At 53.5% G+C, this 25,116-nt stretch overlaps 2 protein-coding genes across 10 annotated transcripts in view; one reads left to right on the top strand and one right to left on the bottom strand.

Annotated features, from left to right (window-relative positions):
- Positions 1-2,323: 2,323 nt before the first annotated feature.
- Positions 2,324-15,805, bottom strand: ITIH1 (inter-alpha-trypsin inhibitor heavy chain 1). Of its 3 annotated transcripts, XM_045493143.1 has the most exons (22): positions 15,653-15,804; positions 15,371-15,391; positions 14,905-15,071; positions 14,341-14,445; positions 13,825-13,987; positions 13,159-13,272; positions 11,676-11,801; positions 11,474-11,590; positions 10,607-10,775; positions 10,393-10,518; positions 9,252-9,433; positions 8,779-8,964; positions 7,568-7,707; positions 6,825-6,979; positions 6,711-6,725; positions 6,345-6,365; positions 5,880-5,960; positions 5,662-5,775; positions 4,489-4,690; positions 3,464-3,636; positions 2,757-2,868; positions 2,324-2,602 (listed from the first exon to the last, which is right to left on the bottom strand). In XM_045493143.1, exons 1-22 carry the CDS (start codon positions 15,764-15,766, stop codon positions 2,473-2,475), a joined length of 2,733 nt encoding a protein of 910 aa, XP_045349099.1. In that variant the 5' UTR covers positions 15,767-15,804; the 3' UTR covers positions 2,324-2,472. The 3 variants fall into 3 exon arrangements, 2 of the variants coding, with proteins under 2 accessions (XP_045349099.1, XP_045349100.1); XM_045493144.1 differs by lacking the exon at positions 15,371-15,391 and having other exon boundaries at positions 15,653-15,805; XR_006715865.1 differs by lacking the exon at positions 3,464-3,636 and having other exon boundaries at positions 2,485-2,602; positions 15,653-15,805.
- A 5,577-nt stretch (positions 15,806-21,382) lies between these two features.
- The window catches only part of NEK4 (NIMA related kinase 4), a 52,725-nt gene continuing 48,991 nt past the window's right edge, over positions 21,383-25,116 (top strand). For 4 of the 7 annotated variants that reach the window (XM_045493132.1, XM_045493134.1, XM_045493133.1 and 1 more), the window contains exons 1-3: positions 21,385-21,697; positions 23,576-23,842; positions 24,774-24,971. In XM_045493132.1, coding sequence (XP_045349088.1) covers positions 21,605-21,697; positions 23,576-23,842; positions 24,774-24,971 — 558 coding nt within the window. In that variant the 5' untranslated portion in view covers positions 21,385-21,604. Of the gene's footprint in view, positions 21,698-23,575; positions 23,843-24,773; positions 24,972-25,116 lie in introns of all 7 variants that reach the window. The other 3 variants (XM_045493130.1, XM_045493136.1, XM_045493135.1) reach the window with 3 other exon arrangements.

The raw sequence follows: 25,116 nt of genomic DNA, 5'->3' as shown, positions 1-25,116 counted from the left end.
CTGTGAGTTATACAGAGAGAGTTGACTGCCAGGAGCAGAGAAAGGGCGAGAAGGCAGAAAGAAGACTCCATGAGGAGCAGAAGCCATGAGGAAAAATAGGACTAGTGGCTGGAAGTGGCATGAGCCACAGAAGCAATGACAGTTGCCAAGTCAGCAAGATGACGTTGGACCAGATGAAGCAGCCACTGAGAGGGTCACCACCTGTGGAAGAGGCCAGCTGGGGTGCCTGTGCTCCCCAGGCTTCTGGATCCTTACACACCCCCACTGCCGGCTGGTGCCGAGCTCAGTGCTGACCCCCAGGAGCAGAGCCAAGACCCCTCTCAGAGCTGCGCTGCAGCCTGGCCCCAAGGTTCCTGGCTCCCAGAACATCTCGTCCATGTGGTCATTCTCAGCGCCCATGGTCGCTGACTTCCAGGCGATGGGGGCTGTGGCAGAACTGTTGTCTTCACAGTAGTGTCCGGTGGCTCCTTGTGGCCCCGCAGCTGCCTGTGGAGCCTCCCCAGCCTTTCCTCTAGGTACCACCTCCTCCCCAGTTACTTAGACTTTTGTGGGAGGGACAACTCGAAGTAGGACTTCGGAAGCTGCTCAACAGGCACCAGAGGGACAGCTGGGGTCTTGGAGGGACCCAGAGTCACCATGCAGACTTGAGAATTAGACGGAATCTAAGAGATCTTTGGGCTCCCCCTTTTCCACTCCACAGGAGAGCCTTGCTTCGGGCGGCCGGTCATCTGGGAGCCCATGGCTCTCCCTTGAGAAGCCCAGGATGCTGCAGATGGCGGTTGGTCCCTGAAACTCTGTTGGCCACCCGCCCCCACCCCCCACTACCTGCCACTGAGGGAGGGCTCTATGTTCCCTGGGCCTGGGGCAGCCCTGGATCTCAGCATCTGTGTTACTTTAAAACCATTTTTTTTTTTTATTTTTTTTTTCAACGTTTATCTATTTTTGGCAGAGAGAGACAGAGCATGAACGGGGGAGGGGCAGAGAGAGAGGGAGACACAGAATCGGAAACAGGCTCCAGGCTCTGAGCCATCAGCCCAGAGCCCGACGCGGGGCTCGAACTCACGGACCGCGAGATCGTGACCTGGCTGAAGTCGGACGCTTAACCGACTGCGCCACCCAGGCGCCCCTAAAACCATTTTTTTAATGTCTATTTGTTTTTGAAGGAGAAAGCGACAGCTCGTGAGCAGAGGAGAGGCAGAGAGAGGGAGACACAGAATCCGAGGTAGGCTCCAGGCTCCAAACTGTCAGCACAGAGCCCAACATGGGGCTGGAACCCACAAGCTGTGAGACCATGATCTGAACTGAAGCCAGATGCTTAACCAACTGAGCCACCCAGGCACCCCCAGATTTGTGTTATTGCTCTGGGTCTTCAAGGGCCTCCACTGCAGTGGGAACTGGACAGAAGCCAGCAGAGAAAAAGTAGAAATCTTTGGAAAAGAAATGCCCATCACCCAGAGGGCCAGAAGCTCCCCAAGGTATAGTATAGGCTCATCTCCTTGCACCCTGTGACATTGAACTTTAACCGGGCCCCAAGGTGAAGCCAAAGGAAGGAGACCTGAAAAGATCATTCCAGGTGTCAGCATGAGGAGCCAGCGGGCTGCCATCACTGGCTCCCTGGAATCACAGCTTCTGGGGACTGGCTATCCCTGCCTTTGGGAACTATCCCCAGTGTAAGGCGTTGCAAAGCCACAGCTGCAGAGTCGAGCTGAGGGGGAGGCCCTGTGCCCATGGGTGCAGCATCCAGCTCTCGGCAGGACTACGTAGGGACCCCAAGTCCATATATGGTTTGTGCCTTTCTTATGTTCATTTTAAGCGATGCTCTGGAATATCTAGAACCCAATCTCAGTGGGCTGCGGCCATCAGCTGCCCAGCCTGACAGGAGTATTCACAGGGGGGTGCTTAAGCACACAGATGCTGGCACCAGACAGTATGGGTTCAAATCCCAGTTGGGCCATTCATGAGTGACTTGGGACAAGTTACCTAACCTCAGTTTCCGCAGCTATAAATGGGTAAAACGGTATCCCCCCTAAGACTGTTGGGAGCATACATTTAGTTAATTCAATGAAGGCACTTAGAACACTGCCTATATAGGCTGCCACAGTGTCCTTTGGGCCTTGGACCTGTAGGGATAGCTGTGTGCAGGGGACACTCCAGATGCTCAGAGAGCATAGGGTCTGGCAGCTGCAGCAAACAAGGTGGGGTGGGGGCAAAGTTAGCATGGGTTTCCTCCCGGCCTCCAGGTCTGCTATGACCCCTGAGTCCTTCCTGACGGCATCTTGGATTGCCTCCCCATCGCCCTCCCTCCCAGAAAGCAGCCGGCCTGGACTGGACATAGCTTCTCTTTAATGGAAGTCACGGGTGCTTTGACACAGTGGATCAGCTTAGACAGCAAGATGTGTCCTGGGCAGTGGGTCAGGATGCTGTTCTCCTCTGCCGTGAGCCCAAGGAAGGACAGGTGTGTTGGCCGGGGGCTCAGAAGATGTCAGGGACAATATAGTCAGTGTAAACGCCATCGATCAGCCCAGCCCCATTGTTGTGGATGAACCAGCAGGTCACCTCAGCCCCATGCCGGGGGTCCTTGCTGTAGTCTTTTTGCAAGCCCCTTGGGAGATACAAATCAGCTGGGGTTACCTTTGGACTCAGCAGGGCTGCACCCCCTCCAGGAAGCCCACTCCATCTGTGTGACACCACGAGGAAGGCCCTGACCAACCACAGGAATGCCAAGGGCAGAGATGCTGGGAGAGCCACCCACCCACCTGGTGACGGTCAGCTGCCGGCTCTTCACCACCATTGTGGCATCTGTCTTTGTGGGGTCGGAGCCCGGGTGGGGGTCAGACACTTCAAAATCAAAGGGGTGGAAGAATTGTCCTGGAAAGGTACATTGGAAGCAGCAGTGACCATTGAGGGGCCTTGCAATCAGCAGGTGCTCACTGGAGGGTTAGGGTCGCCTGGGTGTTTTTTCTTAAGGGCATGACTATTTCTGATACATTTTGGCATCGAAAGCCTCCTTTAGTTCACCTGCTCCAGAGAAGCACCTACTGGCAGGTGGTTGTACCTCCTGCCTCTTTTAGACCAACTCCGAAAGAACGTGGCTGGGGAGAGAGGGTTGAGAGGGAGGTGCCCAGAGAGAGCAGGGTCTGCAGGAAGGCCACCAGGGGAAGCGGTGTGGCCAGTGACCCATCACACCCAGGAGGTCTTGGGGAGCCCGGTCTGTTTGGACCCTCCTGCTAGTCGGATGTCTCCTGCTCGCCCCCAGGTCCACTTAAGCCTGAGTTTCACCTTGTGTGTGATCACCTTTCTGAGGGACAAGACCTTCCCCAGGACAAGCCCTCTTTGGACCTTTGAGTCTTGATGGCCAAGTTGGAGGGAAGTGTGTTCGGTGCCCAGAGGCAAGTCTGACCCATGGCGAGCCCGCTGGCTTCAACAGCACACCCCACAGCTCTGCCTGCCTTGCAGGTCGTACCCAGCAGCCCGTGTGTCCGTGCCGACATCCGGTGACTGTCCAGCACGTAGAAGCCCAGGAAGTCCTGGTGAATGGCACTCCCCTTCCACACCCGGTGCAAGACGACCTCAAAAGTGCCCCCGTCCTCCACAGACACCACCAGGTTCCTCTTCCTGTTGATGGTCACTACCACCCTGCAGAGCCAGGTGGCCGTGAGGGCAGATGCAGCCACATTACACCTTTCTCCATTCGGTCACCCTCGTCCTCTTGGACCCAGATCTCATGAGCTCCTCACCCTCACTCCCAGATGGTGGGTGTTACCCTCTCACATGTTGCTATTGTGTATGGGGCCCCTACAGTGTGCTAGACCCTGTGCTAAGCCCTCCCTACAAACTGCATCATTCAGTTCTCACTGTGATCCTGTGAGGCTCAAAGAGGTTAAGTAACTTGCCCAAGGTCACACAGCTGGAAAGCGGTAAAGCCAGGACTTAAACTCCAGCCTGTCTAATATCAAAGTCTGTGTTCTTTGACCACCACTCATCATCTGTGTCCTCCACCTGGACCCTGCCCACCTCTTTCTATAGCTCTCTGCCCGGCGTCAGGCTCTGATGCTCAGCAGAGTTTGCTGAGTGAATGAGTGAAGGAAGGAACAAACACAAGGCAAGGCATGCTAACACAGGTGCTGAAAGAGCACTCTGGAGTTTCAGGGAATGGGTAGCCTTTGCCCTGGGCCGGGGAGGTGAGTCGGCTTTGCTTGGTGGAGATGGGATGGACCGTAGGGCGAGGGAGCCTGGGAGCCCAGACCCGCAGGCAGCCGGGCCTGGAGCACGTGTCTGGGAACTGAGGGAAATGGGTGGGGTGGTCCTCAGGGTCCCACATGTCTGCCCAGCTCCCAGGGAAGCCACATGGATGTCATTCACTGCCATGGCGCAGGTGACCAGGACCCGGCAAGCTCAGGCAGCTGAGCTGGCTCTGGGGCTTCGTGCCTGTCCCTAACCACCCTTGCCCTTGCCTCCCCACCCAGCCCCCGGCCCCAGCCTGGTTACTCATGCTGCCGCAGTGAAGCCTGGTCTCCCCAGGAGAACACAGGGCCGCCCAAGCCGGGGTTCAGCGTAATGTTCTGGGGAGTCACTTCCAGATGAAAGTCCGTTGCGGGGTTGGCGATCCCCAGCCGCCCGAAGTACGTGCCCTCATGCTGCCCGGGGCTCCTGGCCTTGTTGCCAATGAGCTGCCCATTCACTGAGAAGCCTGCAGCGGGGTGAGGGGCCGTCCAGGTCAGGGAGGGGTCTGCTCTCGCCAGAACCCCACCAGCCTGCCTGTGCTCATGCCGCACCTCCCCCCGGGAGACACCCACACCCCACCCATCCCACACCAGCTTTGAGGGGCTCACCTCCTGAGGGGTTTTCAGGATTAGTGGAGGCCACACAGCACCACTCTGCGCCGCCCCCCCCCCCCACACTACCTGTCACTGAGCCCTCACATCCGGGCCATGAAAGACACCTTGCAGGACTTGGGCCTGCTCCTTCTCTGTGGCTCTAAACCCTGACACAGAAGCAGGTCACAGAGGCCTCCTATGACCTGAGCAGCCCCAAAGCCCCCTCATCATCCTCACTACCACCACATCATGCCTCATGCTCTGAGGCTATCATCAGAGAATTTGCTTGCCTGTTTGTCTCCCTTCCCTAAACTCCACAAGAGTAGGGACTTACTACCCCCATGGCCCCCAGGAGATACTCAATGAACCCTTGCAGATGGCCTGACTGGACTGGGAGGGAGGGAGAGAGAGTGGCCAAGAGACAGGGAGTCATTCCCACCCCAGAGCACTGACGGGGGATGAACTCAGAGGCCCCCTCAGAGGCTGAACGCAGGGCAGGATCACTATGTAACTTGCAGAACTTGGTACAAAATGGAAGTGAGGGGCCCTTTGTTCAAAAAGCATTAAGAATTTCAAAACAGTTACAGCAGAGTATTAAATCAAGCGTGGACCCTTCTAAGCATAGGGTCCTGTGTGCCCCCACCAGTCACATGTCCACGAAGCAGGTGCCATCTAGGGCAGGTGGATGGGAGGGAAGGAGGCAGGTTGAGTCCAGCCAGATGATGCTGGGGCACGGGCTGTGGGAAGTGGCGGCCACTGCCACTGTCCTGTCTGCAGCTATACAGCGAGGGCCGAGGAGTCCAGGCCCCACGCTGTCTGGCAGAATCAGTGATGTCACCCATACCTGTGTCAGGGTCCTGCACCAGGCTCAGGACCACACCGGGCTCCTCATCGATATTGAAGCACAGGGTATCCTCTTTCTGGGGCACGTGGATGAGGAAGTGGGGGTCAGTGTCCACTGGGGGCATAGGATGGAGTCTGTTAGATTGGGCATCCGGAAGGTGGGCTAGGGCCGGCCAGGAGCAAGGCAGGGGTGTCCCCCAGACCCTCCCCAGGACTCACCGCCAGTCACTTGGTTTGGCAACTGCTGGATGTTGGAGCTGGATTGAGTCGGGGAAGGTTGCAAGGCCGACAGCATGAACGCTGGCGGGGAATGAATGGCAGTTAGGAGGACGGCACCCCGCTTCCCTGGGGCTGTTGACTCCTTTCCCCAGACCCCTCCACCCAGGTGGCCGGCCTGAAGCCACAGGAGCGACCCCGAGCCCCTGATGCCTCCTGGTGTGCTGGCCCCCGGTCTGCCTCCTTCCATGGGGGCCCGATGGAGCTGCTGGCACAAGGGGAGGCCAGGGACAGTCAGGAGGCAGTTCTGAGGATCCCAGGGAGAGTCAGTGAGGAAGCCTCAGACCGGCTGTCGTTTCCTCCTCAGGCAAATAGGAGCTTCGCTCAGGACTGAACGTACCGCCTGAGGGACAACGGCACAAGGAGGAGAGAGGTAGAGATGTATGTCCGGGAGATGCTGCCACTTACTCTTTCTGTGTCCCAGCATCTCTGTGGAGGACAGCGAGAGAGGACAGCATCACCCTCAGCGCCCTACCTGAAAGGCACACGCCTCGTTCCCCAAGGGCATCCGGGGCCCAAAGGCCAGGCAGGCCTGGGCTCGAAGGCCTCCCTGGGCACCCCCACCCTGGCCGCTGGGCAGACACAGCCTCACATGGAGGCCCGGATGGAGGAGGCTGCACAAGGGCTCCCCAGGCGTGCAGCGGGCAACTGCTGATTTGTGGTGAAAGGCTGGAGGATGCGGACCAGGGGGATACGCCCCTGGGGGCTGGGGCACCAGCTGCTTGCCTGACCCCAGGAGACCCTCCTGGAAACCAACGTGATTGAAAAACTCACCCAAGGGCAGAGAATCTGGAAGGGAGAAAAAGGGAAGAGAATCAAAACCCAGGAAGTTTTTGGCCCTCAGAAACCTCCGCAGACCCGCAGCCTCCCCCTTTGTAGCACCCCTACCCTCGGGGGGCTTGTCAATGATGGGTTCCAGGCCATCCTCGTCCGTCATGCCTCTGATGGTCATGGAGGTCAGTGGGGTCACAAACTGGTAGGCCAGCGACATCTGCAGGGCCTTGGCCGTCGCGGTGGCCTTCTCCTTCCCCTCCAACTTCATCCTACGAGACACACACCGGCTCCAAGCCCCACGGCCTGGATGACAACGGACTTGAACTCCCCGGCCCTTTTGCTCATTTGGTCACTCACTCACTCATTCAGCAAACACGAATCAGGCACCTGCAGTGCCCCTGTTCCGTGGCCGCCTTCAAGGGCCTCGTGATTTAAAGCCCTCCCACCTGGAAAACCTGGCGATTCGGCAGGGTTGAGGGACGCGCCTCAGAAATACGCAGAGAATTTAACAGCTGGGAGATTCTGGGGAGCGGTCTAACTTCTCTGAGCCTCCGCTTGCTCCTCTGCGAAATGGGGATAATGAGGAAATTCCCCCACAGGCTGTGAGGATTGCCCAAGCGTGTCTGGACGCAGCGGCCCCCTCAGTAAAGGGCAGCCTCCCCCTGCCCGGCAGCTCAGCGGAGGCAATCCGGGTCCCGCCCACGCTGTCGACTGACTGGTTGGTACAACTCAGTGAGCGAAGCCGAACGCCAGTCAGCCTGACCCGCTCCCAACCTCGAAGGCCCAGAAGCACCCCTTCTCCGTTCACCTCACTGGTCCAGAGGCCCTGGTGTCCACCCCCGCCGCAGGGGTCCTACCGCTTGGCCAGCAGCTCCTGGATGGTGAGGTAGGCCCAGAGCCGTTCAACGTGGTTCTCCAGCACGTGGCCCCGCTCCTGGAGCAGCTTCTTCATCTCCTCTTCATCCACCAGGCAGGTCGCCTTGAATTCTTGGCCCTCCTGAGGGTGGTCACGGGGAGAGTGGCCCGGCGCCGTGAAGGGCACAACAGCAGGCTGGTGGCGGAGGGCCCAGACCCCCCACCCCGCCACATCCGGGCTCTGCGATTCTTTCTCAGCACTGCCTTTCCCCGAGCTGCGGTCCTAACGCTCACTCATCCCTTCATCCCGCACACGCTTGCTGAGCACCGTCAGTGAGCCAGTGGGGCCTCGGCCCTGGGGACCCCAGGAATGGGAGGACCAGACCCTGGCCTCCTGACATTACTCTCTCTGGGACGTGCCAGCAAGCATCCAGCTACTTCCACCATCTAGCCGTTTCCACCATGTCCCCTCCTTCAAATGCCCACCGCGGCCCCACCTGCAAATGCTGTTCTGTCCCCAGCTACGATAGTGGGACTTCACTTCCTGAGGGAATCCCGTGCCCCAGGCACCGTGCAAGCATATTACATAGATTATTTCACTTAATCCACACAACTCTCCAGGGCAGTATCACCCCACGGTACAGAAAAAGAAACTGAGGACTGGAGAGCTGGACCCATTTGCTCAAGGTCACCCAGCCGGTCAGGGCGGAGCCGGGGTCCGGCACAGCTTTCCTCACCCAAAGCCCCCGTTCTGAACGCTTGACCACACAGCAGGGCTTGAAGCCACCCCCAGCAGGACAGGGTCCATGTCTCACACACCTGTGACCCCCACAGCATGCACACGCACACATGCACTTGCACCGTGGCACCAATCTGGGTGTTCAGGAAAAGATTGTCAAGTGAAACAGAAGAGGCTGGCCTCTTGCTCTCTCATGCCTTTGCAGAGAACGATGTAAGGAATAACAGGTGATCCGTTTTGGGCCAAGGGACTACAAATAATCAAGGCTATGTCAGTTCCATCCCAGCCCATCCCCTGGATGCCTGCGTGGAGGAATGTTCTGGCCTGGGGTATGTGTGGCATGGTGCAGAGGTGGGGGCGCTGCTCTGGGGAAAGAGAAGCCTGGGGACAGCAGGGACGGGTGGAGAACGAGTGTGGATTTGGAGCCTCTGGGTGCTGCCTGACCTCTCCACCCTCCGCAGCCCCAGTGTTTACCCCACGGGCCAGCACATCAGCTTTGAAACTGCTCGATTTGTGGTCAGCGATGCGCCCAGCCACCATGATCTCCGAGCCTTCGTAGTACTGTTTATGGCGGTGCTGGGTCACAGCTGAGACGGTGTCCTGGGGATAGAGCAACTCCACATCCACCAGTAGGGGGTTCGCTACCTGGTCGTAGAAACCCTGCAGGGGTGGGGCGGGGGAGCACAGCCTCAGAGCTGGTGGGTCACCTGGGGCACCCAATGGGGAGACTCACTCACAAAGTAGAGTATTGGGACCCCCATTTTATAGATGGAATTGCAGGTTCATAGGGGTTAAGTAACTGGTTTGAGGTCATGCAGCTGATTCCAACCACATTCCAGAATTTTGTCTGCTTCTCTGGATGGATGGGCGAAAGACTGCTAAGACCAGGCTCCCCCATGGCATTCCATTGGTGGTATGTTGGGGGGGCAGAGGGGGTAGGAGGAGACCTGCAGCTGCTGGGTGGCATCGTGGTCCTCGTAAATTCTCTGAGCCCGTCCGTTGTTCTCCATGGACATGACCTCCAGGAAGTTCCAGTCCACGTTGTGGCCAAAGCCCAAGTTGTAGAGTGGGAACCTGCCCCCGATGGCGTTGCGGACGTTCTTGAGGATTTGGGAACGGTCTGTCACCCCTGCAGCCACACACCCAGGCAGTGACAGGATACCAAACACAGGCATGTAGGGCACAATGGACCTTTGGGGCACACTCCCTGGGGGCCAAGCCTCCTATCTCAGACCCCCCCCCCATCTCCAGTCCCCACCAGCCTCTTGAGGCAATGTCTCCCACTGGCTCCCAACGACTATAACAGATCCTAACAGCCTCTCAAAGACTTGCCCAACTATATGGACCTATCATAAGCAGACCAGATTCTGCTCTAAACCCTCCCATGCGTCATTGCCATGGCCCGTGAGACCACACTGACCTTCCCAAACCTAGTTTCACCTATTCTGCGCATGTTGTTCTTAGGCAGGCCCCGCCATCGCACAAACTTTTTTTTTTTCCCCTCAAGCTTCTCCCTGTGCCAGGGATCCCTTCCTGCTCCTCCTCTCCTCCTTCCAGCCCAAACTCATGGGTCACCTCCTCCAGAAGGCTTCCTGGGACCCTGCCTGGGCCAGATGCCCCTTATCTGCAGTCCTGCAGCCTCCTGGCACCCTGTTCTTTCAGGGCCCTCAGCACAGCTTCTGTTCCTGGGTCAGCCTTCCCCAGTGAACCCTGTGCTCCTTAAGCACAGAGACAAATCTTGTTCTCTTGGTATTTCTTCTTGGTCCCTAGCGCTATGCTTGGCACACAGTTGGTGCTGAATACATAGTTCGTTAAGTTCAACCTAGGAATCCTGCCTATCATCCTGGGGTCTGTGCAACCTTGGGTCATGTAGGTACTTCCCCAGTTTCCCAGCTCAGCATAGAAGTATGCCTTCTCTCTCCTGCAGACATTACAGTCTGAACTCTGTCTTTAGACCAGGGCTTGATTTTCCCTGGAGCCTTTCTGCCCCCCAATAGCACCTCCAGTGGTTGGGTTTCCAAGCTCAGCTTGAACGCCTTCAGTTGCAAAGAGATCGCCGCCTCCCAACACAGCCCTTGAGGTGCTTACCCTCTGTGGGCTCCCCATCTGTCAACATGATGAGAACTGAGGCATGGTTGCTGAGTTCTGGGACGCTCCCATGAGCTTGGTTCAAGATCTCAATTCCCCGGAGCAAACCTCCATTCAGGTTTGTGGCTGCAAAGGAAGGAAAGTAGGCCAGTGTATGACCTCATTCCAAGGGGACAGAAGTGACACCAAGGTGGCCCAAGACCCCTGCCCTTACCCCCAGCCAGGTGGAAGCGCCGCACAAAGTCTTGAGCCGCTCGCACATTGGCGGCAGATGCTGGCACCAACGAGCCCCTCCATGACTGCACTTCAGACCCAAAAAGGACCAGGTCGAAATAGTCCCCTGGCCGCATGTCCCCCAGGATTTTAAGGAGTGCCTCCTTGGTCTGGAAGGACAGGACAGTCATCAGAGGGACATGGCCCCTAGAGAGTGCCTCCTGTCAACTCCAGATGCCCCTTTGAGAGATCCACAGGGCAGAGGTACACAGCGGACAAGTGGGAGGGATGGACAGGCCAACCAGGTGGCACCGGAAGACGAGTGTCCTATGGACCCCTGGGGGTGGATGAGGGGATGGAGAAGACAAGGGACGTAGCATGGGAAGAGGAAAGGACCAGGAGCTCGAATGGGGCAGGATCAAGAAAGAGGACCACAGGGGGCTCAGTTTCTGACACTCAGCCATGGTCTCACTGCACCATGGGCAGGGCACTCAGTGGGCTGTGCCCTGCTGCGAGACTCCTCGTCGTGGACAGCCACGCTTGTCCCTGGCACATTCAGCAGACAGCTGTCATCTTCCAAGCGCCCCCATGGCCAGATTCATGACCTCGTGGGCATTGCTATCATTCTCATTTTGCTACTGAGGAGAAGTGAATGCACTTGCCGCAGTTGCACAGCGAGGAAGTGGCTGATGCCAGAGCCCGCCCCGGGGCGGGGGGGTGGGCAGTGAGGGGGGGGATTTGCTGTCAGATTGCCCACCTCCGACTGGGAGCAGGAATCCCAAACCCAGACCCCGGCAACAACGCCATGGGGTGCGTGCCAAGGCTGAAGAAGCCTCTGCTGGGTGAACTGTTTAAAGCCACAGTTTACCTGCTTCACTTTCTGGCCTTCCATAGAGGTGCTAATGTCAATCACAAAAACCAAGTTCTTGTTCAGGTTCGTCAGGTTTTGGGGGGCAAAGAAGTGGGCAAAGTGGTTATTGGCAACCTACAATACAAAGGAACAAGTGAGGCCCCTGTCACAAGCATCCGTGCCTGCCCTCTGAGTCTCAGGCCAGAAGCTTCAGGCTCACCAGGAGGTCACAGAGTTTGTCTCGATTGACATCATAGGTCACCTTGAAGTCTCCATTCATCAAGGATGTAGAGCACGTGGGGCAGGATTGCTGCTGACCCACAGTAGGGCGGAAAAGCACATGACCCTGGAACCACAGAGGGTGTGAGGCATTACTGGCTTGTGCAGCAGCCGCCAGGGTGTTCGCAAACGCAACATAAGGTGTGTGTGTGTGTGTGTGTGTGTGTGTTGCATGGACATAGAAATGAATCTGGTGGGCCCTCCACCCAGCTGCTGGGAGCACACACCTATAAGGTGGTAGGAGAGAAGATCTGTTTCTTTGCTTATACGCTTCTGAATCATTGGGCTTTTCTACAATAAGCATCACCACTTTGGGTACAAGATAATAGCAGTCAGTAGAGAGACATTAGTTAATGCAAACTGTGGAGTACAAAAGCAAGACTATAATACTGTGCTGGAAAACAGGACCCCGCCCCCCCCCCCCCCCCCCCCCCCGCCACCAGGTAGACAAAGAGCAGAAGCTGGGAGGAAGGACACAGGGCAGAGGCTAAGGTCTGGTTTGACTTTGTGTTGGTGCTCAGGAAAATTAGGGATGGTTTTCACTCAATACTTTTCTATACTTTTGTAACATTCCACTTTTTCTTAAAATACTTTTTAATTTTTACTTTTTGTTTGTTATAGAAGTAAGATATACTTATCAAAAAGCCCCCACAAAACTTAAAATGGATTGTTAGGAAGACACAGACCCACTTCTTGGTCTCCTACTAAAAGCAAGCATGTTGGGTAACACTCTGGGGTATCATATTTTGTTTAAAAAAGAACCCCTCCAAAACCGTAAGAAACATTCCCTTTATGTGAATTATTGTGGGGTCACTACCAAAGGTAGGCGGGGACTAAAGGGCTTGTTCCTGGCTCCAATTGAGGGCAAGTTAGAAGGCTGGGTGTCACCCACCCAGATGCCACACCCCTCCAGGACCTGGGAAGGGGCAAGCAGGAGACTTTGGGGATTCCTGCAAATGGGAAGTGAGTGACAAGGGGTAAGTGGCAGGGTAGCCCAAAGGCCTTCCCAAATTAGTTCTGTTTCCTAGAGGCCTGGAGCTTGGACCCCTAACTACAACAGCATCTGGGATTTACTCATGTGCCCTGTGCTTCCCTGAATGCTTTACCCATGCATGCGACACGGGCAAAGAGGAAACCGAGGCTCAAGCAAGTCAGCAGCTCACCCCAGACCATGCAACCAGGGGCTTGCCCCTGCTGAGGGGATGCCTTCCCCAGCCTCAGCATCAGGATTTGGCTAAGTCGCTCTGAGAACCAGGAGTGCCGAGTTCTCTGGGATACCAACCACACAACACCTACCTTCCTCACCCCTAGGGTGGCTTGCAGCCCCTGCCTGGTTCCCGGGCCAAGCCTGGACACTTCGTGAGGGGTTGGACCAGGCTGAGAAGTCCCGGGGGCCCACCACCACCCCCAGCCAGCCCACACACCTTTTTTCCCGAGAAGGATTTCTTGATGAGTTGGCTTGCCAGTTCCTTGGGGAGGAAGGACGCCTGGGCATCCAGCTTGCTGATCCCCTGGGGCTCAAAGATGTCCACGTCGATCTGCATCATTGAAGCAGCCAGGCTCCCATTCGGGCCACCATCAAGTCTCAGCCAAGAGCCAACCCGTGTCCTGGCCACCTACTGTGTGCCACACCCACCCAGCCCTCAGCACAGGGCCTGGCATGTTGTACGCACTCCAGAAATATTGGCCAAATGAAGGTGTGCATGCCTGGGTCCCTCAACTCGGCCGCCACTGAGGTGCCAGTGACAGTCACAGCCCCTCGGTCTTCCCGGGACTTCCTAGCCTACCGACTACCTGGATATTTAATATCTGTCGTGATCCTTGTGGCAACTCTGGGACACACAGGAAGCCCCATTTAACAGATGAGCAAGCTGAGGCTCAGAGAGGAAGAGGAGACTGGAGGGTTCAGGTAGCTCCCTGCCCATGAAGAACCCACTAGAACCCGCCCAAGGAGTCAGTTCCTTTCCTGTGTGCTCAGGTCTGGGATGGCACACGGTGGGCCCGGAGCCAGTCCTCAGAGCCATGGCGACAGAGAGTCGGGAGCCCTGCCCCAGATATGGCTCCCCTGCATACAGCCACCCGCAATCTACCTCAAAATGGTGCACCAGCTGCTTGGGCTTGACTTTGATGTCAATGTTGTACTGTGTAAGTCTTCGCTTCAGCACCTCCTCGTAGGTCAGCCGGAAGGTGGCCTTGCTCCGGGCACCGATGGTGAGGTGGATGGTGAATTGTTCCATCGTTCTCCCCGAGGCCCTGCACATACCACCAGCAGCCACGACACACAGACAAATGGTGAGTGACATGTGGGTTCTTGTCATCTAAAGCATGGCCCTAGAATCAATTTCTCTTACATTCATGCTGCTCCCAGGTTTCCTTGCCCTTCACCCTTGTCTTAGCTGGCTGGTCAGGGTCAGGGCTCAAGGACAGGGCCCCTTCTCTCAGAGGCTGGTCTGGGAAGGTGGGCGGGTCAACGCCAGCCTTGTCCAGTGCACCTGTGCCAGCATCTAGGTTTGGGCAGTTTGCTCACTTCCCGTCAGCCTGGGGCTGCTCTCGCCCAAGGCTGGCGAGGACAGCACCAGAGGTTGGGGCAGCAAGGCCACACTCACCTGACAAGGCCGGCATTCTCTCCTGAGACGGCCGCTTTCCGGTACTGCTTCCACGCAGTCACTTTGTCCTTTATGTCCCCAATGAATGCTTTTCCATCTGCTGTGCTGTAGGGAGGAAGAAGCCCTCAGGGGGGGGGGGGGGGTGCCCCCGCCCCCACCCACTCAGTCCTGCGGCTTGGAGGTGCTCCTGGCCTAGACCCTGAGAAGGCCCTGTCATGGGAGGCATCTCCTGCCTCCTCCCACTGCCTGCAGAGTTGTTCAGAGGCCCCACGGCAGTGAGGTGAACAGCCACAGCGACAGAATCCAACAGGAAGCCTCGGGTGCCTGCTTTTGCTCCCTGGGCCCTATGCTGAAGACATACCGTCAGAGGCTCCACGTCGCCCTCCAAGATGGGAGCCCAGAACAGACCTAAAGGGGATTGCTCATCCCCTCAGTGCTGGAGCTGGCCTGTGGCCCTTTGGGACAGAGGAGATGGTCTGCACCATCTGGCCACCCTGAGCCATGGTTTGGGGCTGGGGCTGTTGAATGGACAGCTCGGGTGTGGGAGTCAGCCAGGGCACGCACATGGCAAAGTCACTGATGAAGGCCGTCTTGGGGATTTCCACATCGAAGGCCACTTCCTTGGCTTCATCGGCATTGTTGACCACTTGGCTGGTGATAACGTAGTGGGCGAAGCGAGAGGTGACTTTGCAGTTGACTTTCAAACTCCGGATGGTCACGCCGTCGACACTCTAGAGTGAGATGTGAGGGGCTGTGGCTGTGATGGGGGATGGGGGCCCTGAGCCAGTGAGAGGCCTCCCGTGTTGTGCAGGGGCTCGACACCCAGCACAGGTGCCAGGTGCCCAGAGAACAGACCAGATCTCCTGGGAAGACCCTTCTGTCCGCTCTGCCAGAGACCCCACAGTGGGGCGTGAAAGGCCCCATTTCTGGGAAATGGAGTCCCTCTGCCCAGGGTGCCCCCTGAAGCATGAGGGAAAACAGGCTGCGGTATGGCCCCACCACAGACCCCTTTGCAGGGACTCTCACTCACTGTGTCCACAGTCTGTTGCTTCTGTAAAACAAAACCGGGAAAAGTGTGAGTGGGAATGTGCGGGGGACCATAGCCTATCTGCGAAGGGGTGGGAGCGGGGCACTACTTGTGTCCTCCGCTCCTTGGCCTCACCTCCCCTTAGCTGCTGGGACATCACCTCTCCCGTCAGTGGTGGTGGAGGTGGGTGGGGTGGCCCTGGCCCCCGGGGTAAGGGTCTTGTGTCCCTCCCGGGCCCACTCTGGCCCAGCGGCCTGTTTCTGGCCTGAGGGTTTACCCACATACCTTGCTGACTTTGGGCCTGCCTGGGGGTGAAGCCTGAGTGGGCATGGCCTGCAGGATGAGGAGCGAGGCCAGGCACACGCACAGTAGCACCCGCAGCCCCATGGTGCCGTCCATGGTCTCAAGGCTCCTGCTGCCCTGTCACTTCCCTCAGACCGTTAATCAATAAGGTGCCGGATAAACATGGATTAAACATTAGACAAGGCGAAGGCAAATATTATAACTTGGAGGGATCAACACTTGGCAGTGAAGTCTTTCTCCTTGGGGGGATCCCCGGCCGCGTGAACTCCCGACCAGACTCAGACCATGTCCTTCCTACAGAGCTGTGCTCTGCTGCCGTGAGTGGCAAAGACCCCGCGCGCTCATCTCATCCTGGATCTGACTCAGGCGACACCAGCGACATGGCGACCCGCATCAAGAAGCCACAGTTAAAAGTGGACTTCTGAACTGCGTTAGGGGTTACTTTCAAAATTCTTTAACTAAACAAACTTTGCACAGTCACACTCTGGCTCGGGTGGCAGATGGTGCAGTGTAGACGCTGTCTGCCCACGCCCACGTCTCCAACAGCGCCAACCCTAGCGTCCGTCCTGCCAGAGGCAAGCTGGGCAGTCCTGGGGATGTGTAGTGGGGGGCCCATGCTTTAGGACAGTTGCTTCATTCCTCTGGACCTTCTCGTCCAGATTTGGAAAGAGGAGCAGAAGGAAGTCTCACCGTTCCTCCCCCTGGCAGGTGAGGGGAGATGAAGGTAAATACTATGTGTTCATGATGGAGGACTGAGTATGCCTTTTGATCTGAGCTTTTTATCCTCTTATTTTATCCTCATGGTGGCTCTGCCCCCGGGACATTGGTCCTGCAGCAGGCAACAGACAGGTATTCAAACCCAGATCTTTCAGACTCCAAAGCCCAAGACTATCACATAATGACAGAAATGCCCTCTGCATTATTAGGAAGAAAGGAGAAGTAGAGTTGAAAACCCCAGGGACAATTTGGACCCTCAATTTCTTTTTTTTTTTTTTTAATTTTTTTTTCACTGCTTATTTATTTTTGAGAGAGAGAGAGAGACAGAGCACGAGCAGCAGGGGAGGAGCAGAGAGAGAGGGAGTCACAGAATTTGAAATAGGCTCCAGACTCTGAGCTGTCAGCACAGAGCCCGATGTGGGGCTCGAACCCACGAACTGTGAGATCATGACCTGAGCCCAAGCTGGACGTTCAACCGACTGACCCACCCAGGCACCCCTGGACCTTCAATTTCTTAATTTTTATGCCCAAACCCTCGGCGTCTCCCATAAGCCACAGCACGCAAGGTAGATGTGGCCCCGGTCAATCCACTCCATGGCCCTGGGTGGGATGTGCTGGCTGCTATGACCCTGATAAGGTGAGGGGGCCCAGAGGCCACTTTGATCTCTGTTTGCTTGTCTCGGACTTTGTCTCACAGAGCAGATTCTGGGAAAAGGCTTATCATCCCCAGGCCAGAATGACCTTCTGGCCTGTTTTCTGGCCTTTGTGGGAGATGAGGTGGATCAACATGAAACTGCATTGGAGGCTGTGTTGACTTCCTGCACCTGTATCAAACGAGCCCCACGGTGGGTTGGGCACGGTGCCAGGCACCAGCACGCCACAGTGATGAACTCAAGTGCCTCGCGGTGTTCAGTGAGCTGATGTGTTGGGAAAAGGAGCCTGATGACTCAAAGGAAGCCCAGCGAGTGTCAGAACCTAAGAGGAGCACGAAGGGGCTGGAGTGATCTGGAAGTGGTGCAGCTCACTCCCATAGGCTTCGGGGAAGGCTCCTAGAGGAGGTGCCTGGGAAGCAGGGCAGCCCTTGGGCAGGGGAAGGAGAAAGGAGAGGGAGGGAAAGTAGATGAGTAGGTGTGATGCGTGCTTGGGAGAGGTGCAGTTGTCTACCCGATGGAAGCAGGACCTGATGAAGAGGGCAGGGAAGGAGGCTGGGAAGTGGTTTGGGACCAGCCTGGCCTGGAAGTGGCCAGTCTTTTTGGAAAACCCCATAGATATTCCACACAGGGCTGTGGTGAGATCAAGACTGGACTGTTGGGAGATGACCAGCACCAAGCTTGGTCCCTAGAAGCTTTGAGAAATACATTTATGTGGCCGGAAGGGAAGGAGAACAGCGACTAGCACCTGGCCCGCTTCTCAGCATTTGTGTCCTATCTCATGTACCGAGGATGATGGATGCTGTGATTCTCCCCATGTTACAGAAGAAGAGGATAGGTTGACTCACCCTGTGGATATGGAAGGTGGGAGATGGGTGGACAGAAAGCAGGTGAGGTTGCTGAGGATTGAGCCTGGGGGCTTGAGAGGGGGTTTGTGCTGCTGGTGCAAAGGGATGACACATAGGACACAGGACACCTCAGACCTGCTCTGAGCTCCACCCACACAGCCAACTGCCTGCTTGATTTGCTCAGAGCCCCTCCACCTGATATATCCCAACTGAACTCATGACTTTTTTCCCCCTCCTGTATTCCACCACCAAACCTGGTCTTCCTCTCTTGTTGTCCACCCCAGTGAAGGCCACCACCATCCATCCAGGCATCCAAGCCAGAGAGCTGGGTGGTATTCTGGCTGGCTTCCTTCCCTAGACTCCCCACCCCTCATCCTTCACCTCAGACTCTCTATCTTTCTAATCCATTTACTTCTCTCCAAGCCCCCAGTCACCACCAAGTCCAAGCCACCCTCATCTCTCACCTACATGGCTGCCCTCCCCCCCCACCCCCATTTCCACTCTACTCCTACAGTCTACTCTCTGGCAGCAACTAGAGTCATCATTTAAAAATGTGCATCTGCTTGAGACCTGTCCTCATCGTATATACTTCTGTGTCCTGAGTGGTCTGGCCCCTGCTGACCCCTCCATCTCACCCAGCCATGGGCCCCCAGGGTCTTTCAGCTTCAATCATAGAGACTTTTTCCCAGTCTGTGTAGGCGGGTGCTTTTTCACTTGTTCATTCATCAGCCCCCATTTCATCCACTCATATCTACTGTGTGCCGTCCCCACGTCAACTGCTGGGTTTGGAGTCTCGAAGCAGGCAGGGCTGGCCCAATGCTCAGAGAGTTCCCACTGCAGCAAGGAGGTGAAGTCACAAAATAAGTCCACTGGACCTTAGCATATGGCGCTCCCTTTGCCTGAAAATTTTTTTCCTTCAAACTTCAGTTCAAGCAATGATTGCTTGGGACAACCTCCCCTGGATGGGCAACCTGGGCCTGGTGACCTTTCAGTGTGGCACTGACCTCAGTTGGCAAGTATCTCTCTCTTCAACCCTAAGTCCCACAGGGGCAGGGCTTTGTCTGTCTTGTTCCCTTCGTGCCTCCAGGGCAGGGCACTAGTCTTGCACCATGAAGGCTCATACTAAATGTCTGTAGAGTGAATGATAGATTTGATGACAAGCAAGTTGGAGAAGGTAAAAGGCAGAGAGAAGAGTAGAGAACCCTGGGGGAGCCTCAAACCTGAGGGGATCATGAGAAGTCAAAAGAGAACAAGAGTAGACAGGAGAACCAGGAAAGTTCTAGAAACCAAGAAAGGAGAGGATTCACCAGAGGGGCAAAGGGGAAGATGGATGGAAGAAGACTAAGAAAGGCATCTAGGGAATCCGAGTCATTTTCCAGGCAGCTTTCTCAAGGGCAGGTGTGACCAAGTAACTACAGGCGTTTTAGGAGTGAGCAAGCCATCAGCCTGTTGTTTTGAGTATAGACCAATGAAAGAGAAAACTGCAAGCTACAAAATAAAATATGTGTGTTTATTTGGGGTTTTACGGATTGCAATCCAGGAGACAGAGATTTGATTGAAATTGAAAGCATGCTCTGGAGAGACAAAGGAATTAAGAGTTTTTAAAGAAGGAAGAGAGGATTTACATACATAGTTGTTTTTAACAAAATGTAACTTGTGCACGTATAGCTATAGTTACAGTAACATACATGTGATTGCTTGCTAGGGCTAGTGTTAGGCAGAAAGTCCACTTATGTCCATTTTCACATGTAGCAGCTGCCTTGGCTTTTAGCTGAATTCAGCAAAAATTCCAAGAATTTGAGACAGAAGACATATATAGGCTCCACATCCTCAACATCCTCCTGGTTCCATTTTTTTTTTATTCCTGGTTCCTTTTTTATTTCCTCCTGGTTCCTTTATTTATTTATTTAAAAAATGTTTAAGTTATTTTTAAAAATTTATTTAAGTAATATCTACACCCAGTGTGGGGCACCAACCTATGACCCCAAGATCAACAGCTGCATGCTCTTCCAACTGAGCCAGCCAGGTGCCCCAATTTTAAATAATCCTCTTAGCAATGCTGACTCCATTTTATTCTCTCCATTAGCATGAGTTTCTTAACTTCCCAGAGATTCAATTTCCTTAACTGTAAAATGAAGATGATAAAAGTATCAGCCTCATAGGGTTGATATAAGGATTAAAGAAGCTAATGTACTTGGCTCTAATGGGGAAGTGGGGATTAACTGGGGAAAATCATAAATTAACTTTCTGGGGGTAAATAGTATTATTAAAAAAGAGACAACAAGCCCCAGATGGAGTCATTTGCCCCCTCCACTGCCCCCAAGAGCAAACCAAGAATTAATTACAGTTTCAACCAAACCCAAGAATGTGACCTTCTATCAGTCAATCTGAAATTTCCTGATCAGCACTAAGTGAGATAATCTGTATAATTAAAAACCCCACCACTCCCTTCCTCACAAAAAAATATATCCTGACCTGAAACAATCCTTTCTTTCAGATAACTTCCTTGCCCTGCCTTAGTTCGAGTAAAAACCTTCCCTTTTGAACAACTCCTTAGAGTATCTCTCTACTTGCCATATAGGATGCTGCCTGATTCACGAATTGCTTAATAGAGTCAATTCGATCTTCAAATTTGCTGGGTTGAATTTCTGTTAACATTACCCATTCTCAACAGGGGCGATATTGCCTCCAACTGGGCAAAAACTGGTTCTTGGATGTAGGCAGACCTTACACTTCAAAGGGGTGGATTATAGGTCCTTGAGAAAGGTGCTCTTGGTTGCAGGAGATACCCATGTATCTATCTAACAGGGACATAGGAAAGATTCACAATTGTAAACTCTTTTAGGTAAATGCTCTAGGAAAGGGAAGGGAGGTGTCCGCTGTGTCAAACGATAAATTCTTTTGGCAGCTTTGAACTTTCACACACGGGCCTTTTCAGGAGGGTCCTCCTACAGACACTACCTCAAGCTGTTAAAAACCATGCCAGAATTTGGTCAAATCACAGTGCAGTAGTTTGGATGGTTATGAGAGTTCTTTGCATTTCTTAATGCACAAGCTTAAGTGTTTAGGGGGAAATGTACTGGTCTCAATTTCTTTTGAAATGCATAAAAATAAGATGTATTGCTAGATGCATACCTGAACCATTGTGTGATAAAGCAAACGTAACAAATGTTAGTTGTAGAATCTAGTCTGTCATCCTCGATTAGAATGGGAATCTCAGGAGGACAGGGACTTTGTCGGCCTGGCACACGGTAGGCGGTCGATAAATTATTTGTAGAAAGAAGGACCAATACTTTCAAAGCACTTAGATCACGTAGGTGGAAATTTCCCTGCTTTTATTGTTGCTCGCACCCGGAAGTTCCCGGCGGTGGAACCGAAGCACAAGGTCCGCGCGCAAGGACCAGAGGAGTCGCTCTGGCCGTCCTGAGCCTGGGCTCTATGGCGGTCCTCCCGGATAGCGGAACCGCTCTGGCTTCCTGGCGCTTCGGCTCTGTGGTGGATGTTTCCGGGCCGCCGGAGCGTGCGCGGTGCTGCGTTGGCTGGGATCGCTATGGCAGCGGCGTCGCTGTGGGCCCGGCTTCCGTACTCGCATCGGGGCCCGGCCGTCTCCGCAGCCTCCAGTACCGCGGCTTCTCGGGCATGAGCGGGGTCTCCCGCCGCGGCCCGCTACCCTGGCCGCCGCTGCCGCCGCATCCCAGCTTTGGGCCGGCGCCGGGAACATGCCCCTGGCCGCCTACTGCTACCTGCGGGTCGTGGGCAGGGGCAGCTACGGGGAGGTGACGCTCGTGAGGCACCGGCGGGACGGCAGGCAGGTCGGCGGGGTTGGGGCCCGGCAGGGGTGGAGGGCAGGCAGCGGTATGCCGAGGCCGCTGTTCAAAGGCTAGGCGCGGAGAGGTCTAAAGGAGACTCACTCACTTCGGATGTCCCTTCTTCAGCGAAACCTCCCCATACCACCAAGAGTAGGTCAGGCCGCACTGTCATATGCGCCCCAAACTGCCTGTAGTTCTTTATAGTGTTAATTGTTGTGCTTGATCTACATACCCTCTCCACTCTGACAATTCCGTGAGATCATTCATTTCTAGAATCTCATACAGCGCCTGGCAAGGATTACTCTTTGGACGAAGGGCCCCATACATCTGACCTGGAGACTACTGGACTCGCTTAAAACTCAGTTCATCACCTTCCCGCCAAACCTTTCACGGTCCCCATTTTAGTGAGTAGTACCACTTGCCATCCAGTTGCCCAAGCTGGCCATACCCGGAAGTCATTCTTGACACACACCACCGCCACCATTCACCTGCCCACTAAGCCAGCAGGCCTGTTCTCTATCCAGTGGTACCCCCCGCCTCCCCCATTCCAGGACATCATTATCTTTAGCTGAGTTGTGGCCATGGCCTCCACTGGTCCTCCCTGCCACATGGCTTACTCTTGAACCCATCACTTTCATTGCCATCTCCGTGATCCTTCTAAAACTTAACACTAATGTTACCACTCCTTTCTTTAAAGCACTTTATCCCCTGACCCTCAGGATAATGAGCCAGTTCTTTAAAGTGGTTTATAAGTAGGGTGACCATATAATGTATCATACAAACTGGGACAGTTCTGAAACTAAAGGGAGGTGCTATTAATAATAACACCAGGATAGGGACAGTGCCCCAGGCAAGCTGAAAGGAGATGTCCCTTCAAGTATAAGGCCCTCTAGACTATTCTGCCTGGTGTCAGGTGCTTGTAGCTCTGCCTGGAACACAAGTTCAGGCATAAGAGATTTGTTCAGAAATAGGGGAGGTGGGGGAGGTCATTGGATTTTTTTTTTTTTTTTTTTTGAGTGGAGAATGGGGTATTGGTTGTAATAACAGCCCCTCACATGTGAGCAGCAGTTTATGTTTTTTTTTTCAATGTTTTTATTTATTTTTGAGACGGAGAGAGACAGAGCACGAGTGGGGGAGGGGCAGAGAGAGGAGGAGACACAGAATCTGAAACAGTCTCCAGGCTCTGAGCTGTCAGCACAGAGCCCGACGTGGGGCTCGAACTCACAGACCGTGAGATCATGACCTGAGCTGAAGTCGGACGCTCAACTGACTGAGCCACTCAGGCGCCCCACAGCAGTTTATGTTTTACAAAGCACATTTATATATGTGTTGAATAATGAATTGGTCAAGGGCAATGTATTAGGTGTCAGAGGATCCTGATTTTTTTTTTTTTTTTGATGGGAATAATTTTTAATGTTGAGAATCAGTGATTTTTAACCTTATTAGGCCATGGATCCCTTTGATTATCTAATGCAATCTGTGGACCCATTCTGTCTGCAGCTGTATTTTCAAGCCATATATTATATACTTTTGTAGGGGAAACTTAGAGGTTAAGGAATCTCTATCACGGATTTTACGATTGATCCAGTTGTATGTTCACATGGACTCCTCTTTTATCCATTAATGAAATTATAAAATGCAGATGGGAAGTATAAATTTTTTGTGACCTTCCAGTCTGCTATAAGTCCAACCTGTTGAAAGTATTAGTGATAGCAATTCTTTTTCCCAATTTTGCGCTTTGTGAATAACAAAATGAATAGGTTATCTGATAGGCTCCGGGAGGTTGGTTTTGAGGACATTCAGGAGAACCCTTAAATACTCTTAAACCTATAAAACTGTATGCTTATATGCACACTGTAAAATCATATGTTTTTTCTGTAGTATGTCATCAAAAAGCTGAACCTCCGAAACGCCTCTAGCCGAGAGCGGCGCGCTGCTGAACAGGAAGCTCAGCTCCTGTCTCAGTTGAAGCACCCTAACATTGTCACCTACAAGGAGTCATGGGAGGGAGGGGACGGTCTGCTGTACATCGTCATGGGCTTCTGCGAAGGAGGTGATCTGTACCGAAAGCTCAAAGAACAGAAGGGGCGGCTTCTGCCTGAGAGTCAGGTGGTGGAGTGGTTTGTTCAGATCGCCATGGCTCTGCAGGTACTGTCCAGACTCCCAGCATTCCATTTGCTCCAAGGTGACAGGCGGAGGGCAGGTGGATTTTAGGAAAATGCTTCATGAAAAAAAATGTATTTAAAAAAAAAAATCCATTTATGAGGTGGACCCAGTCCCTCTCGCCATAGCATTCGAGTGTTTCTGAACAAATGATGTCTATGTTGAGGTAGACATGGATTTCGGTTTGCGGGGGATGCCAGTTCTCTATTCACTTAATATTTATAGCAAAATCAATTTTAAGGGCCCCGAGTCGACAAAGAGCAAAGAATGACCGTTTCTGTTATCAGCTGGTCAGCTATGTCATACTGCAAGGTGGTTGGGTTAATTAATATGCCGAAACTGTGGGGATTTGGGCTTTAACCCTGCTGTGGCAGAGTGAGTAGAAATGCAAGATATGTTTGTGTTTGAATATACGCATAGTCAAAAGTGAGACTGTTTATGAAATACTACTCTGGAGCTGAGCAGACTTGTCCAGAAATGATTGACCTTGTTTAAATTCTAAGGTACTCTCTCTAAATAAGAGTTATCTTGTTATATTTGAAAATGTTATTAAGCTGAAGATTTCATGAGTGTGAGGGAATGTGTATCTGATGCTGTACAAGTTGTCTTTCTACCTTCAGTGGGAATTTGTAAGTGTATTTTAACTGGAACCATTTAATGCTAAATGGTAACATTGTCAAGGCACCGGCAACAATTTTGAAGATTATTGGGCACACTCTGTATGGAACTTAATTCCTTGCTTTGGAAAGTTGTGAATCAGACTTTTTGTTTAGAGATTTTGTAAAACAATAGTGTTTTGTTATGTAGATAACTGAGATTATTTAACTCAGGCAATTGTTGCTGGTATGTAAGAAGACAGGAATAAGTAAGTAGGTCAGTATATTAATATTTAATGAAGTTTTATTTCTGTCCTCAGTATTTACATGAAAAACACATCCTTCACCGAGATCTGAAAACTCAAAATGTCTTCCTGACAAGAACAAACATCATCAAAGTGGGTGATTTGGGAATTGCCCGGGTGTTAGAGAACCACTGTGACATGGCCAGCACTCTCATCGGCACACCTTATTACATGAGCCCTGAACTGTTTTCGAACAAACCCTACAACTATAAGGTAGGATTGGGCTGCGTATGCCAGTTCACCTTGTCTCTAGGACAGTATTCGTAACTTCAGAACCCATCAGATAGAAGAATTACCTGTGAATTGGCTCAAGGAAAATGTCTGGTTTTGTTTTTGTTTTTTTAAGAGGAAAAATATA

Source organism: Leopardus geoffroyi, chromosome A2, assembly GCF_018350155.1.
Source record: "Leopardus geoffroyi isolate Oge1 chromosome A2, O.geoffroyi_Oge1_pat1.0, whole genome shotgun sequence".
Taxonomy (NCBI): domain Eukaryota; kingdom Metazoa; phylum Chordata; class Mammalia; order Carnivora; family Felidae; genus Leopardus; species Leopardus geoffroyi.
The sequence above is the reverse complement of the archived record's forward strand: the minus strand, read 5'-3'. Positions and strand labels throughout refer to the sequence as shown.

Bases quoted from the DNA above. Each gene is read 5' to 3' on its own strand.
- ITIH1 (XM_045493143.1), bottom strand. From the start codon at position 15,766: ATGGACGGCACCATGGGGCTGCGGGTGCTACTGTGCGTGTGCCTGGCC. The intron at 11,802-13,158 runs GTGTGTGGGCTG...CTGTGGTTCCAG, and splicing joins AATCCTTCTCGGGAAAAAAG to GGTCATGTGCTTTTCCGCCC. The intron at 7,708-8,778 runs GTAAACACTGGG...GACCACCCTCAG, and splicing joins CTGATGTGCTGGCCCGTGGG to GAGGGCCAAGAATTCAAGGC.